The sequence below is a fragment of the Trachemys scripta genome, chromosome 2 (genome assembly GCF_013100865.1).
Source record: "Trachemys scripta elegans isolate TJP31775 chromosome 2, CAS_Tse_1.0, whole genome shotgun sequence".
Classification (NCBI taxonomy): domain Eukaryota; kingdom Metazoa; phylum Chordata; order Testudines; family Emydidae; genus Trachemys; species Trachemys scripta.
Genome location: NC_048299.1, coordinates 84,529,141 through 84,553,154, shown reverse-complemented (window position 1 = coordinate 84,553,154; position 24,014 = coordinate 84,529,141). Strand labels below are relative to the sequence as shown.

Sequence of the window (24,014 nt, the reverse complement as noted above, 5' to 3'; positions counted from 1 at the left end):
AGAACCTGAACCACCAAAAAAGAAAATCAACCTTCTGCTGGTGGCATCTGACTCAGATAATGAAAGTGAAAATGCGTCGGTCCGCATCATCAGTATGGACGCATGTCCCCTGGAATGGTGGTTGAAGCATGAAGGGACATATGAATCTTTAGTGCATTTGGCACATAAATATCTTGCAACGCTGGCTACAACAGTGCCGCGAGAATGCCTGTTCTTGCTTTCAGGTGACATCGTAAACAAGAAGCGGACAGCATTACCTCCTGCAAATGTAAACAAACTTTTTTGTCTGAACGATTGGCTGAACAAGAAGTAGGACTGAGTGGACTTGCAGGCTCTAAAATTTTACATTGTTTTATTTTTGAATGCAGGTATTTTTGTACATAATTCTACATTTGTAAGTTCAACTTTCATGATAAAGAGATTGCACTACAAGACTTGTATTAGGTGAATTGAAAAATACTATTTCTTTTGTTTTTTTACAGTGCAAATATTTGTAATAAAATAACTATAAAGTGAGCACTGTACACTTTGTATTCTGTGTTGTAATTGAAATCAATATATTTGAAAATGTAGAAAACATCCAACATTTTTAAAATAAATGGTATTCTATTATTGTTTAACAGTGCGATTAATCGCACAATTAATCACAATTAATTGTTTTAATTGCTTGACAGCCCTCGATCAAATATGTTGAACTGAAATGTTTTGACTGTTCTGAATCCTAATTTTTTGAACTTTCCATCTCACAAAAAATATTGACATTAACAAATTTTGGTGTATTGGGATTTTCCCTGGGACAGAAATTCTAATATTTGAACAGCTCTAGGAATTAAAAAAAAACCAGAAACTGATGATAGATCTTAACACATATGCCCTCCTTCTCTTTAAGCAACCTTTCCTCTGTTCCAGTGAGTCACACAATAAATATATTGCACTCTGGATTTTATAGTCAAAATATTAAACTATCTTTCAGGGATATTTAGAAGAGCTTCAGAAATGCAGAATATGATGCAGAATAACTTGGGGAACCTCCAGATTGATGATCCATGAGTACAAACTATAAAGTTTCTCAAATCAGACATGCACAGAGAATCAAAAAGGAGGAAGAGGAAAACAGACGGGAAACGGAGTGAGTGAGAAAGGAGAGAAATTTGACTGACATGTTTTTCTTCTTCTAAAGACTTATGTTTTCTGGCTATTCATTTCCAGCAAAGTCCTTTCCCATCTGAGGATGACTTGAACTAGCTAGATTTTCTAAAGAGTTCAGCTCCTATTTAGACACCACAATAAGTAGCTAGATTTTCAAAACAGCTCAGCATTTTTGGTGCTTAGCTCTTATAAAAATCTGGCCATCTGTGTCACAATGGGAGCTGCTGGCTGCTGAGCTATTCTGAAAAATCAGAGCTGAAACCTTGGCTCCATTGAAGTGAATGGGAGTTTGGCCATTGATTTAGATGGAGCCAGGATTTCACCTCTGGCTTTTATTTAGATGCCCAAAGGATTGCTGAGCTCTTGAAAATCTGGCTCAGTGACTATACAGAAAAATCAATTACCACCAATCAAACAGAAGCATCAACAAATAATAACCAACTGCATTTGAAAAGGTCAGATCAGCAATTAAACTGATCTAGAAACCCAGGAAAATAATAAATCTAACTTTACTGTGGAAGCCAAACCCACAGTTTATTCTCCCACCAACAGGGAAACCCAAATAGAAAAGACTTCACTGGGAAATTAATAACTGGGAGATTTAAAAAAAACAACAAACCCCAGAGAGACCACTCTGCCTAGTCAGACAGACAAATCTCTTCCTCCTCTGTCATCCACTCCTTTTCTCTCTTCCAAGCTAGATCTTAATCCTTTGCTCTTTCGTTCTGATCTCTTTTCCTCTTCTCCTTCACTCTTTCACTTTTCTTCTCCTCCTTTAATCTGCCCTTCCTCCTCACTCACTCCTTTCACTCTCATTGATTTTCTTCTTTCCCTCTCCTCTCCTCCATCTGGGATGACAATCTTGTTGATGTGTGGGTTTGCTGTAAACATTTAGATGGGCACACGGGTCTATGAAACATTTTCTGTAAGGGTGGACATTTCTGTTGCATTTCTCATTCAATAATGTACGGCTTACTTGATGAAGTTTCTGAATAGGAAGGCAGCCAACATGTATGAGATCCTGCCTCAGTGAGCATCTCATGAGCAAACTGAAGTTCTTGAGGTCATCTGGCTATCATTGTGCACCAGACAGGAGTGGAAGCTGTACAAGAATAAGAATTGCAGACTTGGGAAGTGTAGTCCAGATTTTTTTAAAAAATGGAAGGGGTGTCTGAGCAACAGGAGGAGGAAGGGAATGGTGTGATCAGTTGTGTGTGGCATATGTACTGAATAAAGTTGGTAGAAAAAAGGAGGGCAGTGTGAAAAAAATCTCCCTTTCCTTTGAAAAAATCAAAATCTGTAATTTCAAAATTTGAAAAATGTCAACCAGTTCTAATGTTGAGCCTGAAGAACAGATCCTCACTGCTCTGCTAGTGGCAGGGTGTAGTGCTGGGAGGGTGTTGGAAGAAGATGGATTGCAGTATCTTGACACCACAGAGCATTCCTAATTGCATGAGAAAGGGCAGCAAGACAAGAATGAGTAAAGATAAGTGACGTAGTGAAGTAATCTATCTACCTCTGGTATTTATGGGGCACAAAACATCAGTTACTTGAATTATACTAAGAAACATGGGTCCAGATTTTGGTAGCTTTACTCATGGTAGATACTTTAACACTTCTTCATATGTAACTCCATTGGCTTCAATGGGACTATTATTTGAGTTAGGTAGTCTTCAGCATAAATATGGGGGAATTTGTATTAGAAATTGGACCATAGAGATTACAAGGTGTGCTCATAATCCTAAAATCCTGTCGATACTAAAGAGTAATTGATTGTAAGGTCAGAAGGGAACATTATGATCATCTAGTCTGAATTCCTGCAAAAAACAAGCCTGTGAATTTCATCAAGTAATTTCTGCATCAAGACCATAACTTCAATTTGAGCTAGAACATATTTTTTAGAAAGATCCTTCAATCTTCATTTAAAGACTTCAAAATACCACATTGGTAGGTAGATTGTTGAAATCTTCTCTTCCACATATGTACCTTTAGACTGTGATCAAACCACCTTTTAACCTGCTCTTTGATTAGTTACATGGATTGATCTTCTTAAGTTTCTCACTCTAAACCAGGTTTTCCAGTCCTCAAATTATTCTTATTGCTCTTTTCTGAATCCTTTCACATTTTCAATATCCTTGGAAGATAGAACAACACTAGGTGCAAATATGTTAAAACACTGATTGTCCAAATATGTGTCTCCCAGACCTATGCTTAAAAACAAAAAATCTCTAACATAGCTTTATCATGGTTCTCCTTTGGTGTAAAGAACGTGTCTGTGAAGTGCATGGTGTATTGTTGATTCTATATAAGTAATAAATGGAATTTAAAAAATAACAGCCCAGATAGCAAATTTTAACATAGTTGTAGATGATATTACATCTTAGGGCCTGTTTACCCTATAAAAACAGTTATGTTAGAAGACCTGGTTAGATACATTTAAAAAATCATAGTTGTATTAACCATGTCAGGAAGAAGTTATGCTGTAAGTTTGCAGAACTGTGTTTATGTCCCCCGAATATGGTCCCAGGTCTCATTAATTTTCCCTCTCAAGGTCCTCTCCCTGCCTCCACAACCCCCACTTTATTTGCTGCTGTTGCATCTCTGACGAACACTTACCATATAAATTGGGATTCTCAATGTCCATACGCTGCTTTTGAGCTTCCAGAAAGACTCGGATGTTGATTCCTTTTGCTACTGAAGCATTACTGATGAATCGAGAAGGGATTTTAGTGCAAATGTCAGGTTCTTCTGTTCCAAACCCCAAATCCAGCAGAATCTCAACTGGATCCTTTTCCCAGAGCTGCAACCATTCAGTGATGCTTTGGATAAAACAAAGACAATTCATATCACTGTCCTGACATTACCCTTCTTTTTGTTTAGCTATTACATGGTTTGCCTTTGCTCAGAAATTCTATTTCCTTCCTCCATCTCACTCTCCCCACACTACTCCATTAGTGGTAGTTATATTCTTACAGTTCAGAGGCACATGATTTTTTCTCCCAGGGATGCATTAGAGTGGAAAGATAAGGCGGAGTACTCAGCAAGAGGAACATATGTAGAAGTTGATATTCCTATAGATTGAAATCCTCGTTCTATCCTTGATAGAATAGATAAGACACATGCTACAGCAATTCAGCCTTCCTCACATTGCCTTACAAACATGCCTCAATACTCACCTCTGATGTCAATGGAAAGCTTTGTATCAGGTGCCTACTAATCAGTGGAGGGCCATTTTGTTCTCATTGAAGTGAATGAGAGAACTCCCATTAACTTCAATGGGAACAGGAATGGGTGTCATGTATCTTTATTTTTTACACTCCATTTATTGGGTTTTTAATCCTCATATATTTGTCATTCTCTAAATGGGACTAATCCCTACCGCTTTGGATTGAAAATATCTGGAAATTACTAACCTTTTCGGTGCACTAGGAAGAGAATGGGATGAGTTGAAACTGTTCCATCTTGACATAACAGGAGTTTCTGAAAATTGATGCAGAGATCTACAGGAGTTGGAAAAAGTAACAATGAAGTGTGTTTACTCTTGGGGTCCTTTGGGATGTCATTATGATTTTTTTCCAGAGTAAACATTTGCATTTTGTCTTAATTTATAATGATACATAATATCAAGGCCGTAGAAGAAGAGCATGTATGATACTATGGCAATACACTTATTCTCAAGAACAGTATGTTACAGTAGGTGTTAGAATGTAGGTGTTAGGTACCAGTAAATGCTAATTATAAAGGTGGCAGAATGTCTCGCTTTTGACAGATGGTGAATCTTTGGGGAACCTTTAGGGAGCACAGTTTCTCTAGCCACCTACTTCTAAAGGATATAATTGCTGTTAACAAAGTTTCAGATAGAATAGGCTCACTAAGTAGCAACAGCAGAAACTACATTTCAAATTACATCTCAGTTCTTTACATAGTTAAGGTTTCTGACTGTATTTGTAACGAATAATCTGGATAATAATGCTTGTTTTTAAGGAGCTATTCATTGTAGAATGAACATTCTGTAATCTGGTAGTCTTTTTCTAAGGCACAAATTTAATGCTTCTGTAATAGATGGACTTTGTTTTACTCACATGTACCTAAGGTGATTAAGGTCATTAATATAGTTATGGATGAAAAGTTGGTCCATTCTCTATCCTTCCAAGCTGCCCCACAAGATACAGCTTAAACAAGATTTAAATTTTGCTTATGTCTTGTACTAACGTAGTAATGTTAAAAAACCCAAAACAACTACACCTCTACCCCGATATAACGCTGTCCTCAGGAGCAAAAAATCTTACTGTGTTATAGGTGAAACCGCGTTATATCGAACTTGCTTTGATCCGCCTTAGTGCGCAGCCCCTCCCCCTCCCGGAGCACTGCTTAACCACGTTATATGTGAATTCGTGTTATATTGGGTCGCGTTATATCGGGGTAGAGGTGTATCTACAGAAAAAAACTTTGTGGTTTCTTTGAAAATATTAAAAATAAAATTCCTTCCTTTATATCTAATATAGCCATGCATTGTCTGAAACCTACCTCATATAGCTTTGCACAGTCATTTGCACCATTCCTGGGTTAGCCAAGGAAACTGCAAATAAGAAAATACATTTATATTTGTACTCCTAATGCCTCTCAGGACAGAAATGTTGTCAAACTAGAACAAACGTAAGATTTATTTTATTGTATGACCATGTTATTTTAGCAAAAGCAGCAAATATGTGAAAACTTTAACTTCATTGTCACACAAATGTGAGATAGGACCCCACAGAGCATGTTAGCCACTGATGATCAACCTACCTAACCACTGAATTGGGTTCAGTGGTAGGAAAAATAGATAACATAAGAATGGCCATACTGGATCAGACCAAATGTCCATCTAGCCCAGGATACTGTCTTCCAGCAGTGGCCAATGCCAGGTGCTTCAGAGGGAATGAACAGAACAGGTAATCACCAAGTGATCCATCCCCTGTTGCCCATTCCCAACTTCTGGCAAACAGAGGCTAGGGACACCATCCCTGCCCATGCTGGCTAATAGTCATTGATGGACCTATTCTCCATGAACTTATCTAGTTCTTTTTTGAACCCTGTTATAGTCTTAGCCTTCACAACATCCTCTGGCAAAGAATTCCACAGGTTGACTGTTGAGATGTTTTTGGATGTGGTGCACCATTAACAGTATATACCAAACTCCTTATATTTATGTGGAACAATTCTTAAATGAGTTTCCTTTTTTGTTGTAAAGATTCTGATCCCCAAGCTTTGTTGAAGTTTTGATTTTCACCTGAATCAGGAGGGCTAAATTTTCATAGGGACAAGAGTATCCACACAGGGGGTTATACTAGGATAACTATATCTATTTAAATTCACACTTTATCTTATACTGGTATAACTTTCCAGTGTAGACAATCTCGTAACATCAGATCCAATGCCCAGTGAAGTCAATGGAAGTCTTTCCATTGACTCCACTAGGTTTTGGATCAAATCTGTAATGTGTTTGGGGAGGAGCTAAAACAGTCACAGAGCAGCTGAAATAGTTTTTGTTAGAGAAACAGTCTGGCTATGAACTGGAAGTATTGAACACTCGTTACTGGAGTTCCAGGGTGCTACAGTTAGAAGTTATAAGTACACTTTGTTTATACCATCTAATAACCTTGCTCACTACTGTAAATAAGTGAGATTAGGATACAGTGTGCTGTGTCAGTTATAACTCATTGCTCCTCCCAACAATGAAATAACACACTCCATGGATTCGAAATCTTCCTTGCTGCTTGGAAGTTGGGGCAGAATATTTTCCTGTGGTTAACAATAGATGCCGTTCTGTGGCACATGCCAATATCTTTTTACCTCTTTTCTCGAGATTTAAATATTTGCTTTCTATTAACAAAGCTTTGTCTACAAAGAAAGGAAAAAGCATCTTCATGTTCTCTACTGGATTACTTTCCTGCTCATAAATCCTAACACAAATTCTTGTGGTTTACTCGCTGCAAAGATAACCAATAAAATTATGAACAAAAAGGATATTGGCATTCTGTAATTGCTATGGCAACATAAACCAGAACCTCTAATAGCAAACTCTGTGCTCCATTTGCACAAGAATCTGCTACTTGTCTCATGACACAACGTATACTCTTTTCCGGTTTCATGCAATCAAAAGCTGGAGATGCACTATAAAAATGTTGGGTGCCTGTCAAAGGCAAAAGAAAAAAAAATGTTGGAAGTTATTAGAATTCTTCCTTGATAGGGCTTGCCAATTTTTTCTTCCAAAAGAACTTGATGCCCTGCCAACAGAAATTTAACATTATAGTAAACTCCTCAATAGTGTGTGTTACTGGGATTGAAACAAACACATGCACCACCAATGTAAAAATACAGCACTGTGGAAGCTGCTGCTGCGGGTTAATTTGAAATGGTTGTAGCTTTCAGTGTTTTGAGTAGCCATGGAACATAACTAGTCTGTCAGCAATAGGCTTAGACACAACATAGAACCATTTATCTTTGCATCTGAGGGTACCTGCTGAGTAGACTTTCATCCATAGGTGAGCTCTCCACTTCCCTTTCCTTCTTGAGCCTTAATCAGAAGATCCCCAAACCAGCAGAGTGGGATTGTAAGTGGATATATAGAAAGAAAACCTACAAATTCTCAAACTAAGAGGCCATAAGGTAGTGTGATGGTACAGTAGGTACGCTTTCTGATCTCTAAAAATGCATTTATTCTAGACTCTGAAAACATTTCATCTGATTACTGAGCTGGAATATACTTTTGGGAAAATAATGCCCTTTAGAAATCAGTCAGAAAAAGCTTATGACAACAACACAAAACAAAAAGGTTTTTCTCAGCCAACAACAGTGCTAATTGGTGCTGTGTTCACAGGCAAAGATGTACTTACATATGTGCAGTAAAGAATACATTTTGCAGGGTTAAATGTAGTATCTAATACTTGAAAGGGACTAGGACACTTTAGCAGCACAGAAGATGCTGGATAGTAAGAGACGATAAGAGGAAATTTCATTTTGAAGTTCTATACCTCTTAGGCCTGGTCTACACTATGACTTTAATTCGGATTTAGCAGCGTTAAATCGAATTAACCCTGCACCCGTCCACACAACGAAGCCATTTATTTTGAAATAAAGGGCTCTTAAAATCGATTTCTGTACTCCACCCCGACGAGCGGAGTAGCGCCAGAATCGATATTGTCATTTTGAATTAGGGTTAGTATGGCCGCAATTCGATGGTATTGGCCTCCGGGAGCTATCCCACAGTGCACTATTGTGACCGCTCTGGACAGCAATCTGAACTCGGATGCACTGGCCAGGTAGACAGGAAAAGCCCAGTGAACATTTGAATTTTATTTCCTGTTTGCCCAGCGTGGAGAGCACAGGTGACCACAGAGAGCTCATCAGCACAGGTAACCATGTAGGCCGATAATCGAAAAAGAGCACCAGCATGGACAGTATGGGAGGTACTGGATCTGATCGCTATATGGGGAGAGGATTCAGTGCTAGCAGAACTTTGTTCGAAAAGACAAATGCCAAAACTTTTGAAAAAATCTCCAAAGGCATGATGGAGAGAGGCCACAATAGGGACTCAGATCAGTGCTGCGTGAAAGTCAAGGCGCTCAGACAAGCCTATCAAAAAACAAAGGAGGCAAATGGTCCCTCCAGGTCAGAGCCGCGGACATGCCGCTTCTACGCCGAGCTGCATGCAGTTCTAGGGGGGGCCGCCACCACTACCCCACCTCTGACCGCGGATTCCGAGGCGGGGATAATCTCATCAGCTACACCTGAGGATTCTGCGGACGGGGAAGAGGAGGAGGAGGAGGAGGAGGACGAGCTTGCGGAGAGCACCCAGCACTCCATTCTCCCCAACAGCCAGGATCTTTTTCTCAGCCTGACTGAAGTACCCTCCCAACCCTCCCAAGCCAGTATCGAAGACCATGATCCCTTGGAAGGGATCTCAGGTAAGTTTACCTTTTAAAATATAAAACTTGTTTTAAAAGCAAGCGTTTTTTAATGATTACTTTGCCCTGAGGACTTGGGATGCATTCGTGGCCAGTACAGCTACTGGAAAAGTCTGTTAACGTGTCTGGGGATGGAGCGGAAATCCTCCAGGGACATCTCCATGAAGCTATCCTGGAGGTACTCCAAAGCCTTGCCACAAGGTTTCTGGGCAGTGCAGCCTTATTCCGTCCTCCATGGTAGGACAATTGACCATGCCATGCTTGCAGCAAGTAATCTGGTATCATTGCATGACAAAACCTGGCAGCGTATGGTCCCGGTGTTTGCTGGCATTCAAGCAACATCCGTTCTTTATCTCGCTGTGTAATCCTCAGGAGAGTGATATCGCTCATGGTAACCTGGTTGAAATACGGGAATTTAATTAAGGGGACAGAGGTGGCCGTTCCTACTGGCTGTTTGCCTGTGGCTGAAAAGAAATCCTTCCCTGCAGTTAGCCAAGCACAGGGTGGGGTGGGGGGGAATTGGCCCAGAGCTTTTCGCATTTGGCTAGCAGGGATCTTCCCTGATACCAGCCATGTGGACAGCCCAAGCAAAAGGCTGTCATTTTTTTAACCCTTTTTAGCGGCCTTTTCCTTCCCTCTGATCCTCCTCCCAAACCCCACCCGGGTTCTCTCCCTCTTTTTATAATCAATTAATAAAGAATAAATGATGTTTAAATGATAGTGACTTTATTTCCTTTGAAAGCAAGCTGGGGGAAGGGTGGGTTCCTTACAGAGAATGAGTCAATAAAGGGGGCGGGTTTTCATCAAGGAGAAACAAACAGAAATTTCACACTGTAGCCTGGCCAGTCATGAAACTGGTTTTCAAAGCTTCTCTGATGCACAGCGCTTCCTGGTGTGCTCTTCAATCGCCCTGGTGTCTGGCTGCACGTAATCAGCAGCCAGGCAATTTGCCTCAGCCTCCCACCCCGCCATACAGGTCTCCCCCTTACTTTCACAGAGATTGTGGAGCACACAGCAAGCAGAAATAACAATGGGGGTATTTGTGGCACCTTAGAGACTAACAAATTTATTAGAGCATAAGCTTTTGTGGACTACAGCCCAAATTTATTAGAGCATAAGCTTTTGTGGACTACAGCCCACTTCTTCGGATGTATCCGAAGAAGTGGGCTGCCACTTCTTCGGATGTATCCGAAGAAGTGGGCTGTAGTCCACGAAAGCTTATGCTCTAATAAATTTGTTAGTCTCTAAGGTGCCACAAGTACTCCTGTTCTTCTTTTTGCGGATACAGACTAACACGGCTGCTACTCTGAAATGGGGATATTGGTTTGGCTGAGGTCTGAGCGAGTCAGTAACGATTGCTAGCGACCTTTTAAACAGCCAAATGCACATTCTACCACCATTCTGCACTTGCTCAGCCTGTAGTTGAACAGCTCCTGACTCCTGTCCAGGCTGCCTGTGTATGGCTTCATGAGCCATGGCATTAAGGGGTAGGCTGGTCCCCAAGAATAACTATTGGCATTTCAACATCCCCAACGGTTATTTTCTGGTCCGGAAAGTAAGTCCCTTGCTGCAGTCACTTAAACAGAGTAGTGTTCCTGAAGACACGAGCATCACGAACCCTTCCTGGCCAACCCACGTTGATGTTGGTGAAACGTCCCTTGTGATCCACCAGTGCTTGCAGCACCATTGAAAAGTGCCCCTTGCGGTTTCTGTACTGGGTACCCTGGTGCTCCAGTGCCAAGATAGGGATATGAGTTCCATCTATCGCCCCACCACAGTTAGGGAATCCCATTGCAGCAAAGCCATCCACTATGACCTGCACATTTCCCAGAGTCATTACCTTTCATAGCAGCACCTCAAGCTTTGGCTACTTGCATCACAACAGCCCCCACAGCAGATTTGCCCACTCCAAATTGATTCCCAACTGACCGGTAGCTGTCTTGCGTTGCAAGCTTCCAAAGGGCTATCGCCACTTGCTTCTCAACTGTGAGGGCTGCTCTCATCTTGGTATTCTGGCATTTCAGGGCAGGGGACAGCAAGTCACAAAGTTCCATGAAAGTGCCCTTATGCATGCGAAAGTTTCGCAGCCACTGGGAATCATCCCACACCTGCAACACTATGCGGTCCCACCAGTCTGTGCTTGTTTCCTGGGCCCAGAATCGGCATTCCATGGATAGAACCTGACCCATTAACAACATGATCTCCAAAGCACCGGGGCCCGCGGTTTGAGAGAATTCTGTGTCCATGTCCATGTCCTCATCACGCTTGTCGCTGCGCTGCCGTCACCGCCGCCTCCTCGCCTCGTTTTTCTGGTCCTGGCTCAGCATAAACTGCATGAGAACGCGCGAGGTGTTTACAATGTTCATGACTGCTGTCTTGAGCTGAGCGGGCTCCATGCTTGCCGTGGTATGGCGTCTGCAGTGTTCAACCAGGAAAAAAGGCGCAAAATGGTTGTCTGCTGTTGCTTTCATGGAGGGAGGGGTGACGCTGTACCCAGAACCACCTGCGACAATGTTTTTTGCCCCATCAGGCACTGGGATCTCAACCCAGAATTCCAATGGGTAGGGGAGACTGCGGGAACTATGGGATAGCTATGGGATAGCTACCCACAGTGCAACGCTCCGGAAATTGATGCTAGCCCTGGTACATGGACGCACACTGCCGAATTAATGTGCTTAGTGTGGCCGCATAAATTCGACTTTATACAATCTGTTTCCAAAATTCGAATTATATAAATTCGGATTAATCCCGTAGTGTAGACATACCCTTAATTTTGAGCAAATAGGAAGTTGAGAATACCATGTTAGAATCTGAGCAGCATTATTAAGCAGTTATTTGGATCCACATCAGGTACTCAAGATTTGAAAGCTTTGGTGGACTTACATATCTGAAAGGGAACAAGGGGTTGGATTTTTTGGCTCCCCTTCATGTTCCCCCGTCACTGACATAACCCAGAGATCTATTACCCTCAGTTAACAAGTACATTAGGAGAGATGTTACAATCAAAGCAAGAATTAAAGCAGATCAAATCAAAAACCACAAAAACTCGGTGGGCCAGATCATCCACTGGTAGAAATCTGCATAGGTATCTCCATTGACTTGAGTGGAGATACACAAGTTTACATCCATCGAGGATCTGGAGATTAAAGAGGTCTCTGCTGAGTACTAGTTTGGGAGTCTTCTGATTGAGACTCCAGAGGGAGAAGGAACAGAGAGTTTACCTATGGATGAAAGGCTCTACACAGCAGATGCAAAGACAAATGGAGAGCTGTGCCTTTTAGTATTGTACAAATGAACAATTCTTCAGAGGAACAAGACAAATGGTGAAACATTTACTGATTATTTATTAATCATGGATGTGCTATCTGATGTAGAATATCTACCATTACTGACTAAAGTTAACCCTTTGCCCAGAGAGGCAGATGTCCCAGATTTTTTATTGTTTTACCTGCTTTTTCTCTGTCTTGTTGTAAATCTTCACTTGTAGATAAACTGTAAATAAAAGATGTGTTTTTTAAAAAGAAGGAATTTAATCGCCATAAAAAGCATGATACTCAGCTGCTCCTTCATTAAATAGATATGGAAGGGGGATGCAGTTTCATAGAAAAGTACAGCACTAGGCATTCAATGTATATTAGAGCTGCCATGTATGTATGGTGGTGAGGAAAATGCTCCCTTTGCCCAACTTAATTTCCACCAGTACATGCCCCCTCCCCCGCTCCCCAACATTCAGAGACCTTAATTAAGCACTAAGGGTCCAATCTTGCAGTCCTTGCTACAGACAAAACCTCTAGCTGTCTGTCCCTGAAAATTTTGCCTAAGTAAAGCTTGCAGTTTATGGCCCTAAATCTATCAAGGACTAAAATTATTTCTTCCCCTGTGCACATGGACTAGTGAGTGAAGAGGTTGAACAAAGCCTTACCCTTTTGAGTGCACCCACACCGGAGGCAGCCATAATCTAGTTCCCACTAGATCCAATATGTGTGGTGGGGTGGTCACTAGCTTGCAATAGTGTACTAAATGACCAAGTGGGGCATGGCTGGGTGGGACAGGCTGGGTGGCACAGGCCATGGTAATGGTCCTGCCCACGCTACACCTAGAAGGTGCTGGCATGCTTCTTACATCCTTTTATACTCATCACCAGGTCTCCAGACACTGTTCCTAAGGCTGTGCCATTCCTTCTCCCTGGTGCAATTCTGCCTAAGAAGAGGCAGAATGTAGTTCTAGCTACTGAAATACCGTATCCACAGTGCTATAGGCTACAACTGAGCAAAATTCAGAATTTATGTCCCCTGGGAAATTCCAATATTTGTTTTCATCACAAATTGGATAAAACAGCAAAACCTTATGGAACAAAATATTCTGAAAAATGTTGATTTGGAAATGTTGAAACATTTCACTTTGCCATTTTCTGTAGAAAGAAAACATTTCAACATTCCTGAAACTGAAGTCTGATGCCTCTATTCTTTTCTATAAACCAAACTCCCTCAGCAGAGAACATCTCCCATGATCCACCTAAATCACATGACTCCCATGATGCATCACACAGTTTGGTCAGAGGGTTATCCATATTGCATTATTGAAGGTGTAGCCCCCCTAAACCATATGAGAGAATGGGAAAGTGCACTACAACTCCCATGAGGCAATGCACCATAATAGAGAAACATAGTTTAATGTTGAATTGATTCAAAACAAAACATTTTGAACACACCTAAAAATCAGATATTTAGTTTTGATTTTTCTAATGGAAAATTAAAATTTTTCAGAAACTGCATTGTCTGTCAGAAAATCATCCCAATGGAAAATTCCTGGCCAGCTCTACTGTTGCTATCAGTAAGTGCACAGGCATAATTCGAGGATGTAGGAAATACTTATTCAATAACATGACCAAAACTTACAAGAACCCAGAATCCAGCCAGTGTCGAATATTTTCTTCTTTACAATCTTCTAAAAATAACAATAAAAAAAAGACATAGGATCATTGGCTACAGTTGCTGATTGGTTTATAGCCCTTTACCACATGACTGAACTGCTTCATTTCCCAGTGCCATTAATCCCAGAATTTGCAAAAGCTATCCAGGGAAAGACTGGCAGTAATTTCATTTCATTAACTTGAGTTCTTTCTAAATGAAGTTCCATTGTGCTAGGCACTATACAAAAACATAGTAAGAGACAGTCCCTGCCCCAAAAATGGTACAATCTAAATGGAGAAAATGAATAAAAGGTAGGGGAAAGGAAGGATTATTATCCCTATTTTACATATGGGGAAACTGAGGCACAGAGAGACAATTATTTAATTGCTAAAAATGCTACAATGAAAATCTGATATGTATTAATGCTTTTTTTTTTTTTTTTTTTTGCTTCTTGATGTTCAGATAAATCATCAGTTTAAAAAATAGCCTAGCTGTCACCACTGAGTCTTTAATTAATTAGGGGATTAGGATTAAAGTTCATTGGAAGAGTATTCCCTGGAAGTTTGTGTGCTGTCAAATGTTAGACACTGCATTCACCAAAATATAAATAAGAGATGGTCAGAAAAATACAACAAAAATAAAACTTTAACAAAACCAGAAATTGGGGTGTGGATTTTTCACTCCCTGAGAAACATAGTTATATTGACCTAATTTCCTGGTGTAGACCAGGCCTAAATCAGTTTAAAGCCTATTCAGTGCAACATGAATGTAAAGAAGACCAAGGTTTGTTTTGCATCTTTTCCCACTGTGCACACACACTAACAGATCAGGGCATAAAATGGAAACAACAACAAAAAACAAAAACAAAAAACAAACAAACAAACAAAACCCAACCCCACAGATTCAAAGAAACTCATGTTTAATACATCTCACAAATCCTGGTTGTTTCACAATATATCAACCTATAGACAGAGCTCATCCTTTAGCTCAAGTGGGAGAGGCCTGCATTTCCGCAGTGTAAGGTTTGGGGTTAACAAAATAGTTTTAAAATAGTAGATAAAACACTGATACCTCTTTTAGTCAATAAACATCAACCAACCAAAAAATACTCTGAAACAAATCAGCCTTAAAAAGTAAAAGGAGAAGTGCCAGGGACTACATGAATCCCACTATGGACTTTGCTATTCCTCTCAGTTTTACATGGAAGGGGCTCAAATCTTATGGTGATAGCTGACAGTATAAAACCTTAAAATAACTAGAAATGAAATATAGAATAGAGAAGGGACAAGACTGGGGATCGATCTAATGGGAGCAACTGGCAAATATAGCAGTCAGGCAAACTCAACAAAAATAAAAGGACTGCTTTTATTGTACAGTCATATACTCCCCACTTAAGGCTCTTTGGTACTGAAAAGCTGTGTGACATTCTTGGTTATAACTTGTATCACCAGAGTTATTAGGAGATAATGCAATAGTATTAATGCTTATTACTGTGTAATTGTTTCCACTGGAGTTTGCATATTGTCTACCGTGGAATTATTGTAAAATGACATGATTATTTCAAGGTAGCCATGTGACTATAAGCCCAATCTTACTTCTAGTGCAGTGTGTGCCTTAGTACTCATGTCATTAGTGCAGTCACTACAATGCAAGAAAAATGCCATTATCCTCTGTCATAATAGGCTTTTAAGAATCCAGTAATGCCATTCCCAGGTCTCACCAAGCTGTGAAAGAGGAAGAGGGTTGTCTACTACAGTTGGAGTCAGAGAATCTTCATCCAGGTGAGTCCATGATGCTTTGGCAAATAACAGGATATCCCTCTTGTTCATTTCATTTCTGCTGGTCTCATGACAGTAAGACTCTGAAGCCATCCCAGGGTGTAAGTTTGTGAGCTAAGAAAACAGATACAAAGAAAATCATGTTTAATACATTTAACAAATCCTGGCTGTTTTACACTATAGCAACCTATAGACAGAGCTCATCCTTTAGCTCAAGTGGGAGAGGCCTGCATTTCAGCAGTGAATTTAAGGCACTGGACTGGAATTCAGGATACCTGGGTTCAATGCCTGATTCTACCATAGACTTCCTGTATGAACTTGGGCAAGTCACTTCACCTCTCTGCGTCTCAGCTCCCTGTCCGTAATGTGGATATGTTTGAATTGGAAGGTTTTTGGGGCAGGGACTGTTTCTTACTATGTGTTTGTACAGTGTCCTGTACAATGTGTCCCTGGTCTAAGATAGTCCTGTAGGGTGTTACTGTAATACAAATTTAAAATATCTTTGCAATGGGCATTGCAGGCACATCTTACTCTCTACCAAGCTTAGCATGGTTCAGCTGTTATTTCAGTCCAGCAAATCACCTATTAAGTCTGCAGTAAAAAAAAAAAAAAAAGTGGTCCTGACTCAACCTTCCAAATGCTGCCGTTCAATCTGCCCACAGCGCTCCAATGCAGCAACATTCTAACAAAGATCACTGTAGTCATGAATCACATTTTCAACAAGATTGTTTTTTCAGTGTGTGTGTGAGATGACAGATGGAGGCCAGACTGCATCAAAATTTTTAAGAGAGGAGAGAGGATTAAGCCCCATAAGAGCAGCTTTTAAAACCTTTTTTTATCATAAGAGACAGAGAGAAAAGGAGAGGAAGGGGAACATTACTTAGGTTGTCTCTCTCATTTTTTAAATTAATCTGGAGATTTTTTTTCTTTGTCAATGACAAAACTGGCTTGAGAAAGGCACAGTTTAGCAGGCATTGGGAAAGTCTCCCCTCCTCACTTTGCTAAGGCACTTCATATCCACGGTCTCCACCAGGAAATCCAATCTCTTCTCGTGCAGAGAATCTGCCCAGCAAGTGGCATAGCAGCCAACAGTGGGGCAGTTAGTGACGCTTATAGTTTCAAAGCCTAAAGATCCCTTTCAAAGTTTGTTCTGTTAGAACTACACATAATAAGCCTGGAACTGAATGTAACTGAAAAGGCAGGAGCCTACCCAGCAAAGTGTCGGTAACTAGGGTGTAAAAAAATCCCTCTGTTGTCTGTCTTTTGTGGATGCTTTCAAGGTAAATGAACTGGGATTCTTAACATCCTTTGAAACCACTTTTTTTTTTGTTGGCTGAAGCTCATTCATGGAATATTGGCTTATATGACCTGGTCTACCCATTGAGTTCTTTCCTTTCTAAGGTGACCTGGGCGCTTCCGAAAGAACTAGAGAGTGAAGTCCTCTATTTATGCAGAGAACAGACCTAGTACAGACAGTGCCAGCGTGAGCTTCCCCATGCTGTGCTGCCAGTGTGCTCCTACCTTTTCTTGGAGGGAGTCTAGTCCATTCAGACTCCTTTTGTCCAGATTATGGCAGGCAACGGAGAGGGACGTAGTGTGGGGGAAGGGAATGGAGAGAGGGAAGAAGAGAACAAAGGAAGCATTTCTCCCACACACTCACACCTTGTGCACAGTCCCAGTCCTGGCACTCTGTGAGAGGGTACAGCGTGACCTCCCTCTCTCTCTACTTGGAAACATAGCAGTGTCCGGGGGGGGGGGGGGGGGATACATGTGAGGTCTTCTCTATGTGAGCAGTTTTGGCCAACACATTGCAGGGAGACAAGGGTGAAGGACAGAGCTATGTATGCCTTCCCATCTCTGCTTACCTGCTAGGCAGGGGAAGAGGCAGAGGCAGAGAAGAGGGCATGGAGTGCCCCCTTAGCCCTATGCCTACAGGCCCAACCTCCATAGAGGCTGTGCCAGCGTATAAGGCAGGGAGATCTAACTTTTCCTTACACTCATGCAAGGCTACACAGCCTGCCTTGCTATTGAGCCCATAGTGAAGATATGGGACTACAGGAACTACTGCCTGCAAGGAAGTGGAATCTTATGCTTATCAGGAAAAAAAATACTGTGAAAAATGCTTGGAAAGTAGGACACACAAAGGATGCAAATCCACACCTTTTACAATGTGGAGAGGAGATCTCCTTTTTCTCACCATTTTCAGCAGAAACAGAAGGTGAGATGCTGTGACACGGAATGTCTGAGGACGAAGGACAAACATTCAGATATAGCTTAGTTTAATGTGCCTATTTTCAAGTTTTGTATCTGGGGGCCTGATTCTCCTGCACCTTGTGTTGTCCTTTTTACCTGGGCAAAATGGGTGTAAAATACTACCAAATCCAAACTGGAGTGTATTGTACCCATTCCCCCTGGTGTAAATGACTACACAAGGTGCAGGGCAATAGAGAATCAAGCCCTACATCTGGAGATGTATATAGGTAACTCCCATTAGCCTTAATTATTTTTAGCAACATTAACTTCTTTTCCATGGATAGTGAGTCATAGAGTCATAGAATGAGTCATAGAATATCAGGGTTGGAAGGGACCTCAGGAGGTCATCTAGTCCAACCCCTTGCTCAAAGCAGGACCAATCCCCAGACAGATTTTTACCCCAGTTCTCTAAATGGCCCTCTCAAGGATTGAACTCACAACTCAAGAGCTCCTTTTGATTTCATATTAATTATAAGACATAATAATTAATCTGATAAGATACATCTTTTCAGACAAGAGTGTCCTCTTGATCACAGTTTGGGTGCCAGAGCCACTCATCATCTGTGTGTTTTAATTTAATTGATCTCCAGAAGTAAATTTAGCTCTGCAAATCTGTCGATGAAATGAATGACTGGCTATTTTCCATGTTCTGTGTATTTTGTTCATTTGATAAACACATTGGGAACATCTTGGAGGCTCTATTCACAAGGAAGGCAACAAGGTAGAAGTTAAAGACTCTTGTGAATGAGCTATGTACACAGGTTCTTAACTACACAAAGTAAATAAATAAACAAATAAATACATCTGAAACAAGATGTAGACAATTTATGGCAAGTTTTCAGAATGATCAGTCTCACTTAAAGTTGCCAGCACTTAGCAACCCCATTCTCCTTGCCACTGAAATATTTAAATGATTATTTCACAAAAACAAGTTACTCTGGAATTCCTTTCATCACACCACATTCATCATGGTGTGCGATATGTACACGTTAACAAACATTTAAAGGAATTAGATAAATACTTGCCAGGTATGAAAACTAGAAATTAGTTGACAAATAGAAATTAATGTAAAGATCTCCAAATGGAAAAGTAATGTGCCGGAAGGGTCAGTCTCCGGAATGGATATCATTTAATGTTTTTATTAACCATCCAGAGAAAGGATAGAATTCAACAATCAGCAAATCAACTGATAACAGTAAAATGGAGAGGTTTGCATAAAACACAGGAGGACAGAAACAAATTACAGGACAAGAGAAACTCAGTGGCTTGTACATAATGAAAATCAGTACTGATAAATGTAAAGCTAAGCTCCTAGGAAAGTGACATACATCACACAGATACAGATTAGAAAACAGCAGCAAGTCATAGATGCTCCAGTTCAGCTAAGCACTTAAGGACAGGCTTAACTTTAAACACATTAGTAATTCCATCTCCATTCAGCAAAGCACTCGAGCATGTTCTTGGGGCCAGAATGATTTATGTATTATAAGAGCAAACTAAGCCCACTGTTGCAATCCAACACCATTGTGGAAAAAGCCAATGCTATTTTCAGACATATGTGTTGGGATCGCACAACAAGTTATGTATATCCTGGGATGTGTAAGTGGAATACTATATATAATTCTAAACTGATCACCTGCATTTAGGAAGGATTAAAAAAAAAAAAAGAGAAACCCCCACACAAAGATGGCCTTTGCTATTATTACTTTGAACGTATTTGTAGAATAGAATCAGGGTCATCATCCTGAGTCTTCTCTCTTCTCTATATACCAATATATAGCTCCATCAGGTGAATGGAGCACAATATACATAACCTAGTAAAAAAAGAAAGACACAGGATGCACAACGTCAGGAGTAGAAGGGGAGCGACATAGGTTGTAGCATGCACTTTCCTCTACCAAAGCCCTGCCAGCTCCAGGGAGGTGAGCACCAGCAGTGACCAGTCCCAGGAGGGTGGGGGTAAAAAAAGATTTCTTGCACCCTCTTTCCCCTCCCACCCCAGGCACCTGTGCAGAACTGGTCACAATCTAGCCCTAGAGACGGGATCACACTGGAATCTCAAATTCAAGCCTCCCTCTGCCAAATTTGAATTGGAAGAGGGTTTCAGCTTCAAATTTCTGGATTTGAACCCACGATTACAATTTTGGTTCATATCTAAAACTGGAAGGGATTCATTTTCTGGAACCTGTTCCCTGTTTGGAGGTGGACCAAGATGGTGGAAATCTTGTGACAACAGCCAATCTACATACACAGTGGAACAATTTTAGAAGGAGAGGCTAAGGGAGCCCAACATCAGAATATCCCTGAGGGGTGGCAGATCCTTGTTCCAATCCATTCTCTCCCTCTGGCAGAAGGGGTATTTGAATCTGGGATCTCCCACATCCCATGTGAGTACCCTAACCACTGGGCTAAAAGTTATGAGGGACGACTCCTCCTTGTTTCCCCCAACCTCCAGGCCATTTTGTGTACGCTCACCTTCAGGGGCCTGATCCAGTAGGTGAGCTCACAGCACAGTGATCAGGTCTGTCCCACAAGTGAGTTAGGCATAGGAACACCTATCTTCTCCCAGTTTGTGCATCACTCTGGGATTTAGGTGTCTGGATACCTGGTGTGGTCTGCAGTGCACACGCTCAGAGGCAGAAAAGTAGGTGTCTAAGGATTGTTTACTACAAAAATTTAGGCTCAGTGATTTTAGATGCCTACAAGATTCAGGGGCACCTGAGCAGGGGCTATGAGATTCCCAGTGGGGGCCTGATTCTGTGGTTTAGGCACCTAAAGCGGCAGTTAGATAATATGTCTTTTTGTGAACCTAGCCCTCTGTGCCTCGATTTCCCCATGTATACTAAACTATTTTACAGAGACATTGTGGGGCTAAATTAATTGTTTGTTAAGCATATTGCAATCACTATGTGATGCTGGTGTAGAAGTGTAAAATATATACTGGGGACTAAAATAATAATAATATGAAATAATTCCATGGTATGAAATAGAAAACTTTTTAAAAATACAGCAGTTACTCAAAATGGAAAAAAAGTTCAAATAATGCCTTATTTTTATCATGATTTTGTAGATAAAAATCTGCTGTGAATTACAGGTCACAGTGAAGTCAATGGCAAAACTTCCATTGACTTCAGTAGGGCCAGGATTTCACTCCTGTTCTTATTAAAGTAGAAGTACTAGTGCAATGTAAGACAATTAATGCGGCTCTTTGTGAATGAATTCTGTGACGGAAGCTGAATCATATCATAATGTTAAATTTTAATCATAATGATTTAGCTCTTAATTGAGAAAACGAAGCATAGCAGATGATAAGAACCAACAGCACCCTCACTCCCCAAAATTTTCCATTTGAAACACAATGTAAAACTGTACAGAGAGAAATAGTTGAATTTTAAACCTCTTTAATATTGTCACAAAAGGGAAAGTTTGAAAATTTAGCACAGAGCTCATCACTCATGAAACTTGATACAACCTGTTAACTAGAACAACTTATACAAAAGCAACAACCTCAAAGGTCTAGCAGTTCATTCCATTTGACCAGATTCCATTGCCTTCATTAATAACATTTCTTGGTCAAACAAGTACAAGCTACAAGGCTGGGAAAAAGCTAAAGAAATCAAGGCTACAGTTCTTTTAACTGGAACATAAACCAGAAAAATAAAAACAAAACAGCATTTTTTCCATTACATTGGAAGAACAGAAGGCATTTTGTAGTATAATAAAAACAGTTAGCCGCGATCTAACCTGTATTGCTTGCTCCAGCTGTTAATAAAATGGAATTGGTGTCTGGGTGCATCTACATCTGTGCTGTGCTACTCCCTCAAAGACTGAAAAACCAAGATACAGGAACTTGTGCTCATGGGTCGGCTCTCCAGCCCCCATTAAACTAAAAAAACAAAACAAACAAACAAACAAAAAAACCAACATGAAGGGCCAAGAAAGGCTGTTTGCCAACAAGTGGTGTTTGAGTTGACAGTTAAGATGGATGATTGTTTGCTTATCCTCCCTGCCAAAGGAACGTAGGAACAATGTCTAGTTTAGGTTCTAATGATGAGAAGACTTAAAAAAAAAATCACAGAGTGAAGGGGGGTGTGAGAGAGAACTGAGACAAATAAAAAAAGTAGAAACTGCTTTATTTGCCTTTATTTTTAAGAAATGTATTCCTGTCTCTTTAACACAGTGTGACCCTTTGGCATATGCACAAGGGGAAGGATTACACTTTACTAAGGAAGTAATGCAAACTTGTCTTCATTTGGTTACCATGGATATGGTTCTCTTTGATACAAACCCTCCCATTTGCATTGCAAACAATCACAAGCAATGAAGGACACAGAACTTGATATTCAGGATGCAGAGCACCTGAACCTCCGTGTAAAAGCTCACAAGTAAAAAAAGCCAGACCTGTAGACCTGCATTGGTACTTAGAATACAAAAGCTGAAATAAAGGATTTAGGTTTCAGGTTCTTAAGTAACGGGTACATTCGATCGTGCTTGAGACTCTGTAACCAGCAAATGACATGTCTACTGATATCTAGTTTTGAACTGTAGTTTCAGGTTGTTTTTTTCCCCCAATTTAGTAGCTACTTGGCACCAAGGTTATATAAATCATTTGATATTTTCAAAGTACTAGATTTCTATCAATACTGGAATGGAAATGAAAGTGGCAAAGTTGTATTTTTATTATTGTTATTTGTTATTGGTATTAACATCATGCCTAGGAGCCCTAGAGATAGACCAAGACCCCAGTGTGCAAGATGCTGTGCGAGCTAAAAGAATAAATGCAAAATCCCTTAAACAGAGCTACATGGATCCAATCTGAATGCATAGTAGCAAATAGCAAAGTGAAAAACTGTGTCATTTGCCCCAAAAAGGAACGGCACATAATTGATTACTAGTAATTCTGTTTATTAACTAAAATGTAGCCATCATTATAGTCATTAAGTCCAGCACATCATTTTTATTCCATGTGATACCAGATACAAATGGTCCAATCCTGCTCCCATTGATGTAAATAGCCAAATTCCGATAGATTTCAGCCGGAGCAGAACTGGGTCCCAAATTTGTCAGTCCATGTCAGTTATTACAAGAACCTATTAAGGGTTTCTCATTTCAAAGGATCTGATACAGTTTAAAAAGGAACTTTATAAAGACATTTGGCTAAAAATGCTGTTTAATCACTTGGGGTTGGATCGTGCTGTCTTTGCACTGGGAACACAGCAGTCAGATCACCCCAAAGGAAGCAGAAAGTAAGGGGGCCTCCCTGAGTTCCCCAATATATAGGGGAGCACACAAACTGTTGCATCACTAATAACTGCAGCATGATCTCCTTTGCATGGCCAGCCAGCTTTGCCAATGTAGGTAGGGTGACCAGATGTCCTGATTTTATAGGGACAGTCCCGATTTTTGGGTCTTTTTCTTATATAGGCTCCTATTACCCCCCCACCCACTGTGTGATTTTTCACACTTGCTGTCTGGTCACCTAAATGTAGGTGGAGCAAGGAGGGCAGAGCCATGGCTGCCTAATCCCCACCCCTTCCCTGCACCATTTGAGGTACTGTCTTCCCCCAGAGGAGTAAATTAGGGCTGCAATTCTGCCCAAGCCTTACATATGCCATGCAAGGCAGAAGAGGCGCCTTCCTTCCTCCCTCCCTCTCAGATACACCATTGGAGCCACAGAAGAGCTGTGCAGAATCTAGCCCTGGGGAAAGAACAGCTGATTCAGAATGTAAAGCAAGACTATATCACAATTATTTACTCCTGAGGGCATTCTGCACCAAAAAGTTAAAAATTCTGTACCAAAAAAAACAAAAATTCTGTGCACAATATTTTAAAATTCTGCAAATTTTATTTGTCAAATAAATGTGGAGGCGCCAGCATGGCATTGGGGAGCACAGGCCACTGACTGCACAGAGGTTGGAGATCACTGTGCAGCTCTCCCCTGGCACACGGACTCAGCGGTGAGGCTGCACCCA

General features: G+C 40.8%; 1 protein-coding gene across 4 annotated transcripts in view; it reads right to left on the bottom strand.

Moving 5' to 3' along the window:
- ITPRID1 (ITPR interacting domain containing 1) overlaps positions 1 to 21,874 on the bottom strand; it is a 67,650-nt gene extending 45,776 nt beyond the window's left edge. Inside the window, exons 1-7 of one of the 4 annotated variants that reach the window (XM_034761128.1) lie at positions 21,787 to 21,874; positions 15,732 to 15,903; positions 13,997 to 14,045; positions 12,547 to 12,590; positions 5,677 to 5,728; positions 4,563 to 4,649; positions 3,766 to 3,968 (exon numbers count right to left, since the gene is read on the bottom strand). In XM_034761128.1, the coding sequence (XP_034617019.1) occupies positions 3,766 to 3,968; positions 4,563 to 4,649; positions 5,677 to 5,728; positions 12,547 to 12,590; positions 13,997 to 14,045; positions 15,732 to 15,882 (586 nt within the window). In that variant the 5' untranslated portion in view covers positions 15,883 to 15,903; positions 21,787 to 21,874. Of the gene's footprint in view, positions 1 to 2,125; positions 2,202 to 3,765; positions 3,969 to 4,562; positions 4,650 to 5,676; positions 5,729 to 12,546; positions 12,591 to 13,996; positions 14,046 to 15,731; positions 16,003 to 17,949; positions 18,031 to 21,786 lie in introns of those variants that run through there. The other 3 variants (XM_034761130.1, XM_034761131.1, XM_034761132.1) reach the window with 3 other exon arrangements.
- Positions 21,875 to 24,014: the final 2,140 nt, after the last annotated feature.